The sequence below is a fragment of the Monopterus albus genome, unplaced genomic scaffold, assembly GCF_001952655.1.
Source record: "Monopterus albus unplaced genomic scaffold, M_albus_1.0 scaffold292.1, whole genome shotgun sequence".
Classification (NCBI taxonomy): domain Eukaryota; kingdom Metazoa; phylum Chordata; class Actinopteri; order Synbranchiformes; family Synbranchidae; genus Monopterus; species Monopterus albus.
In genome coordinates, this window is record NW_018128172.1 from 461,857 (window position 1) to 469,844 (window position 7,988).

General features: G+C 49.6%; 1 protein-coding gene across 1 annotated transcript in view; it reads left to right on the forward strand.

Moving 5' to 3' along the window:
* nfil3-2 (nuclear factor, interleukin 3 regulated, member 2) overlaps positions 1-6,442 on the forward strand; it is a 9,776-nt gene extending 3,334 nt beyond the window's left edge. Inside the window, 2 exon segments of the mRNA XM_020623158.1 lie at positions 3,553-5,057; positions 5,060-6,442. Of these exon segments, the coding sequence (XP_020478814.1) occupies positions 4,071-5,057; positions 5,060-5,794 (1,722 nt within the window). The 5' untranslated portion in view covers positions 3,553-4,070 and the 3' untranslated portion in view covers positions 5,795-6,442.
* Positions 6,443-7,988: the final 1,546 nt, after the last annotated feature.

Consider the following 7,988-nt stretch of genomic DNA (forward strand, 5'->3'; position numbering starts at 1 on the left):
TTCCCCCCATCTCTAACCCCCCCCCCCCCCCTCCCTTTTTATTTTGGACCTGCTCCCATTTCCTGAAATGCTCCAAAGAAACATGTGCAGGGCTTTGACCTCAGCCCAGTTTCCACAGCTCGGTGCCACATTTAGCCTCCTGCAGGCCCTGTGGTTGGATTCTTTGACTGTGCTATCATTCCTCAAGTGCCACAGAGACCCAGTGATGACATGTGAAGCTGGGAAGTCATCTAGGTCAGGGCAGTGTGTGCACAGGGAGCTGCAACACACTGCAGGTTACATTTGTTCATCTGAGCAAATGAGAGTGAACTGTTGTCCACCAGCTACTAACCCCCCCAGTGAGCCACACCGCTGCACTGGGGGGCAGGTTTGTGGGGTTTGTGGAAAATAAACAAAATCAGTGGCTGCACTAGTAAACCTGCTTTTGGCAGCAGCGAGTTATTCACAGCTCCTGGTGCAGTGGCTTGGAGCGTCTGTGGAAATGTAAATGTGTCGTAGATTAGACGCCAGCGGGGGCGAATGAAGTGGCCCACGGGCTGAAGGAGCGCACACCTCATGGGCCACTCCTCCACATGGCTGAACACTGAGGCCAAGACAGACCAATGCCGGTGCTGCGACTTCATCAGACACTAGAGTTCATTCATGTGTTCTGCTTATCCTGACTGGAGCAGACACGTGGACTGTACGCACTCGCTGACGTCAGTGCTTTTGTTGCAGAACGCCGTTTTCTCATCCTGGTGCTGCTGGCCATGCCGAGCCACTGGCTCAGAGGAGGGGAGAACGTCTGATATGATTGGTTGCCCCTTCTGTTTCCCCCCTTTTGTTGCTATGGCTGACACATTCCTTCTGCCGATGCAACACCAACAGCTGCCACTGGCTTCCTCTCCACCCAGAGACACTATAATCTCATCTCCAGCCCTGTCTTTGTTTGAACTTTCTCATCGACTCCCTTCATGTCTTTGTCTCTGCTCTACTTGCTCTCACCTCCGTCTGTATTTAGACAGCGCTCTAAAGCTCCACGCCTCCTTCTGCTTTTTATTCTCACTTCTCTTTTAGTCTTTTTCCCCATCTCTCCACCTCTACACAGCACAGCTGAGCTATATTCCAGTGAGCCGCACACCGGAGGAAGTCAGACTTGTGTTTACCGAGTGTGGTCGGTCCCCAGTTTCTGGGTCAGTGGGACATGCTTCGACAGAGCCTTTCCTCGCGTTCTTTCTCTCTAGTGCCCAACGGCCACATTTCAGAGGCTCACGAGGATAACCCGAGACCTCCAGCCAAGCAGAGGACAAGCAGCCAGACACTGCGCCTTTATCTCCATACAATGTAACATGAACTCACATTAATTTGATTTTCTGAAAAGAAATCAAAAGACGTTCAAATTGATTTTTCTGCCTTTGTCTGAATCCTAGAGCTACAACTTTGGCAGGGCCTGGACTGAGCTCCATCCACCCTTTGTGAGGATCTGCCCGTAGCAGCCTAATGGTGTCGGAAGCTGCAGAGCCAGTCACACAGACATCAGGCTGAGATTCCAGATTCCCACTGTGTAATAGTGCTGGTGCACGCTGAGTGACATTCACCGCCGCTGGTTCTCCGTTATCGTGGATACAGTGCAATATCCATGTAGCTCCGGTGGACATGCAGGTGAATAGTCGTGCCACCACCTGTCACTGTGTGCCCGACCTTCCGTTCTTCAGCTAATCGGACCTCGGGGGGTTGTGAGAACTGACGTGCAGACAGCCATTCCTCTGCTGACGTCATACATTTCTGAAAATACAAAGCACAGAACTGCACCTGTGACCTCATTGTGTTCCTGTGATATTAACAAGAAGAATCACAAACATGCGTCACGTTTATTCACATCTGTGTAACTTTAAAAACAGCCGTCTTGCTGTTATCACATGTAACTTAGTCCAGACTGTTGGTACGGTCCACATTTTCAAAAGAGGCTACATGCATGTTAGCATGCTAGGATGTGCTGCTTAGTGCTAAAGTACAGCTGATGGGAACGCCAGTCGTTGTGTGGGTGTTTCATACCAAGTTTTCACAGCAGTCCGTCCAATAGTGGTCGAGACAGTTCAACCACAACCACAGATGTGAGAGGGAAAAGTCAATATGTCCACCTTACAGTGTCAGACTTGACCAGTTAAAAGTCTTCCTTTAACGTTTCACTTATTGGCGTCCTGCTGCAGCACCAGCTTTTGGCTGAAAACACACCTGTGCGGTTTATTCCAGAGAGCCCCCTGCTGCTTCTCAGCTCTGAGACATCCATCTCCAATGAGACTGTGCCTTGTGTTTTACATAAATGTTAACTGACTGTGTTATTCCTGCCTGTGTCCCGCCTCCCACCTTCTTTCTTTCCAGGGGCCCTTGACCTATATTTACTGGTGCCCCACCTCCACATCTCGCACCAGACTCAGACTCTTTATCCTGGGCCTGCACTGCCTTTGTCCTCCTTATCTGCTCACTCTGCAGCACTGATTTGGCATCGACTAGTTTTGGCGAAGAATGCTCCGACATTCCTCAGCGGATGAACGCACAGGGATGAACGCAGTGCTTGTAGATGGGGCTTCTCAGCTGGAGTGCAGTGTGCTATTCTTTCATGGAGGGGGTGTCAGACAAAGCCAGGGAGCAGCACCAGCCCTGCAGCTGACTCAGCCTTTGCTCTGTCTGGCACCAAAGGAACTAATCCTCACACAGTCGAGCTCAGTGCTCTCAGTATGTGTCACACTGATGCAATCGCTTTCATTTCATGTGCGCACTTGTTGGAATTACACTGTTTTCACAACGTGGTAAGAACTTTAGACCTGTTTGTTGTTTCATAACCAACTTATTTCACAATTCCTTTGTCACTACATGGACAAATAAATCTCTGCTGGTGAGATGAGAGAGGCTGAACTGAAGGGGAATCACGGGTCCCAGTCAGTTACAGCAGTCCAACACACAGACCACTTCTAGACTTCATGCGTTTCTTTTATCATTTATAGTAGCATTAGAAAGGTTGATGTTGTCGTTCAGTTTCTGGGAGGCCCACAAACCTCTGATTCGTTGCTGCTAAAGCCCTCTGGCCGCCATACCGTACACCATGTCTAATCCCCATCTGTTTATTTTTGCTTTCAGTGAGCTCAGTTATCTTCATGTTTAAAACATTATTTGGAAGCCTTTTCAAGTCCTGGCTGTCGAGATGAAACCGAGTCATGAGCCTCGGTCTGACCCATGTTACATCATAAAAGTAAACAACACGCCAGGCTAATGGTCTGGGGTTACGGGCTGCAGACGGAGCAGATCAATAGCGAGGCCAAAAGGTCAGACAGTGAGGTGTAGTGACCATTGATTGGTTGCCACGGGCGACACACTCAGTAAAAGCCACACATGTCAAACGAGCGGAGAAAAGCTGCACAGATGTAGAAACGTGTCGGTGATCAGTGTGCACGCGGAAAGGAAATCAACACCGGTAGAAAAGACAAAAACTGCCGTAAAAGAACAAACTGCAGGTCTGGGACAAGCTGTGCACCTGGATTTACATATGTCTTTGTTCTGTTTTTGTCCTTGCAGCCTTTCATCTGGCTGAGGTGACAGAGCCAGACAGAAGGAGGGAGAGCTCCCCAAGAGGCTGACACACTGAGGTAGACGGCCGACCTACATCCTGCTGCTCGTGTGGAGCTATAGGACACTTCTCTGCCAGCTGAGCCACATCTTTACCAGCCAACAGCGGAAAAGCAGGAGGGGTAACAAGGAATTTTACTCACTGTTTCAACTTTAAGGACAGCTGTGCTCTCACCACACTGGTCCGGTCCATTCAGGGATGTTGAAACTTTGAAGAGTCTGGACACTGAACCAAAAATCCTTCAAGTGGGTAAATGAGGGTTGCTAATGCTGAACTCCAGTTGCTCTCTATCTTCTTTATCTTTTGGTTAATTTGGACACTTGAGTCCTGCAATAAACAGACCAAGAGCTTCAGAAGAAAACTTTCAAAGGGGTTTCACCAACACCCCTTCCTCCCCTTCACCTCTGACCTGGTGGTCTCCCCAGTCGCCCAAACAACATTTCAAACTGGCTGCCACTAGGCAAGAATGGAAAATCTGACGTCAGCTCTCAAAACATTAAAAAACTCAGGGAATAACCTAAACTGCCTTGAGACCTTTAGCGGTTATGAGGAGTCTCTTTCGTCTATCCAGGGGACTGCTGCTCGCATGGGGCGCCTCATCAAACCGAAACCCAACATGAGCTGCAGGCGAAAGCGCGAGTTCATTTCTGACGAGAAGAAGGACGCCTCCTACTGGGAGAAACGTCGCAAGAACAACGAGGCTGCCAAGCGCTCCCGGGAGAAGCGACGTCTCAATGATATGGTTTTGGAGAACCGTGTCATTGCACTGAATGACGAGAATGTGAGGCTCAAGACCGAGCTGCTCCAGCTCAAGTTACGCTTTGGCCTGATAAGCACTGCTTCATACATTGAAAAGAGCCAGCAAATCGGTGGAAGCAGTGGCGCAGGAAATGGAGGCTCGTCCTCATCCTCCTCTACTCACTACTACTCCAGCGGTTACTCAAACGGTTCTCAGGTGATAATGAACTCAGACTCCTCAGAAACAGAGCAGTCAGGGCGCGGTGAGAGCCACAGGCAGCTGGTGAAATACTCCCCTCGTGGCTCCCTCTCCGACATGTCTGACGGCTCCTCGAGGGACAGCCCCGAGCCAATCCCGTTTGAAATCAAACAGGAGGGTGACAGGCTGGAGATGGACATTGCCAGTGGCACCACCACCCAGATCATGTTTAAGATCCACCATGGTCTGGCCTCTCTACCCACTCACCACCAGATCCAGCAGCATTCTCAGGAACCGGAGGCTGCGTATCACAGCCAGCAGCAGCACCAACAAAAACCCCACCAGGAGCCTGTTCCCGCAGTGAATGTTGTCAGCCAGCCTGCCCCGCACCTGCCTGCTGCCCAAAGAAGCGTCATCCTGTATGGCTCCAGCAGCGCGTCCTACCCTGTGGACACACTGCCGAATCCCCAGGATACTGATCTGCAGGCAGCCCAGAAGCAGAGCGGCGGGGGGGGCGCGCAACGCAGCTGCCTCAGTCCATTAGTGAGAGCTCCACAGAGACACTGGCTGAGGTGACGAAACAGCTGGAGAGGAAGACGCTGGACTCCCCTCCATACGAGCTCTCAGACAGTCACGCTGAGGCTGGAGATGGACAGGTGTACAGAGTGTGCCAACTTCCCCAGCAGCGCCTGCAGCACGAACAGCAGGAGAACGATCTGTCTGCAGAGCCCGGGGTCAACCACATCTTCCTCCAGCAGCTTCATCAGTCATACCTCAGCGGCCAGGACGAGGAGCCACCTATGCTTACCTATGAGGGTGGGCCCAGGAGTGAGGCTTACGACCAAGGCCAGTCAAGCTGCTGTAGCAAGGACACGTCATCCAGCGATGGAGATCCCCGCAGCTCTGACAAAGAGGCCTCCACAGATGATGACGAGTCCCCGTCCTCCTCCTGCTCAGATATGGGCAGCTACCACAGCCAGCATCTTAGCGGCCTCCACCAGCCTGCCTCACCTGTGCCCTCCTCCCACGGCTGCACACAGACCCAAGGCCGGGGTCCCCAGGGGGAGGTGAAGGGCACGGCGCTGCCCCACAAACTCAGACTCAAACACCGGGCCATGAGCACCGGGAGCACCGGCGGCAGCTGCTCTGGGCAGGAGTCCCCAACCACCCCTCCCTCTGCCACACCGCCTCCCCTACCCCAGCATCCCTACCTCTCCCTCACTCCACCACAGAACACACCAGAGCCCAACTGAGGGGGAAAGGAAGGAGACGGGGGCACTACGAAACAAGAGGCGAGATTAGGTGACATTCACTTTAAGAAACTTGTCACAACTGACACAAGAACTACCCTGCCACCATGCCTTTGCCCTATAATCACATCCCCTCCTCGTGCCCTGAGGACAGGAGGCCGGGCTTTTCTACCCCACGTCACCAACGAGGCTGGACATGTTGTAGGGCTGTATCATAAGTGTATATATTGTACAGAGTTGTCATTACTTACATCCTCTCCATACTCATGGAAGCACTTTTGTTTATGTGATGAGAGGAGGAATGGAACTGTCTGCTTCTCTACTTTGGTCGTCCGATGTTTTACAGCAGAGACATCAGCAAAGGCACTGATGATCTCATACAAACCAGAATGTCAGCACACTAAAGGTGCTGAGCTTGATCAGTTCTACAAATCAGACAAACATACCCATTAAAAAAATGAATCAAACCAACCTGGGGACAGTCGACCCCAGTCAACCAAAGAAGCACCAACACTACAAATATGAAGTTCCATACCTCCTCCCAGACCCTACCTCTACCAGCCACACTCTCCCCAACCATTCATTCACAGAAGATCACATCACCTTTATTTTTTAAGCACTTGGTTTGTATATTACTGTGATATATGTATCTATTATATACATATACATATATATATATATATATATATATATATACTATATATATTTTACAAAGAAATTTGAATACAAATTCAACAAAAAGCGACGGTAGAAGAGGGTTTTGCGCGTGGCCATCCTGATATGAATCTAAATTACTGTACAGCCACATTGTCTACTGTTGCTACAGGACCAATTCGAAGTAAAAAGCCTCTCTCTTGATTGTAAAGCTTTAGCATTAATCACTTGTTAGTGCCCTGTTTACACAGCCATGGCCGTCCAGTTTGGAGCGCCAGCACTGAATGGACATCATGCTGTTTCCTTTAACCTGTTTGGATTTCTTAACCTTTAACCAGCCTTTAAATCCTTGGTGAAATTCACCAGCTGCAGGCTAAAAGCCTTTAGCCTTTTATTTGAGCTTATTTTCGACCATACCTTGTTGTTGCTGTCACCGCTCACTGGCCCGATGTATTTATTTCCCTGCTCTCCACACAGTCATCAGTAGAAGAGCCCCCAGGAACATAGACGGGACTGTGCAGACTTTCCAGATACACTTTGCAGCCTTGAGTTTGAACTGTAACGCAGGCATGTGATGCTTGGAGAGAAACGCAGGAGGAATGAAGTGTCACGTTCATGCAAACACACTACAGTTGATTTCGTTTGGACTTGAGCAGAGACCCAAGAAGAGTTACTGACGGAAATGAGGTTTAGTATCAGATCCCAGAGTTACTGTGAAACAAAAATACAGCATCAGGTTGGAGACACTGTTCACACTCCCCACACACAAGGACAATCTGAGCCTAAATTAATGAGGAAAAGTCTTTGTCCGTCCCCCATGTGCCTCCATTAGTGACCTCAGCAGTTATTCATGTCTGTCTCATGGCAGCGACGAGTTCCCTGCACTGGATCCTAGTTTAACAAAGGTCTATGTACCACGTTTGGCTTCTTGGTGCTTTTGTATAAATGTAAAGTCCCCCCCCACACACACACACACACACACACACACCCTTGAACAACACTGTAATGTTTATTTCATTGGTTTTATATCCTATTTTTGTCAAGGTGTTGTTCTGGTTTCCTTGATTCTGTGTCCTTCCTCCTGTTGACTGTGATGACATGTAGTTGCCCCCCCCCGTGTATATTAATTAGTAATGTTTGTAGTTTTTCTGATGGGTTTTATAAAAAGATGAGGACAAAAAAGAAACAGGCAAAGATAGCGTGGTGTTTAGAGACAGGTGGTGGTTGGTTTGGTCATCGCCTTCGCTTCCTTTTGACATGAATCTGTATGTAAAGACACTAATGCTCATTGTGGAAGATAGGAACATTTCAAGGTCGAGAAACTGAATAAAAGCACTGTTGACTATCAATGTATTATGAAAGTCTGTTTTCCTCCGTTCTTTCACCAGCGTTTGTGTGGTACAGCTTCCCAGCCCACACATTGACCCTGGACTGGGCAGCCATTTTGAGCCGCCCTTGGTTTTCAGCGGCGGCGGCTGTCGACACAGCGAATCAGCCTGTAGGTAGCCTGGCTCGTCTTCATATCAGTGTGCCGATGAACTAT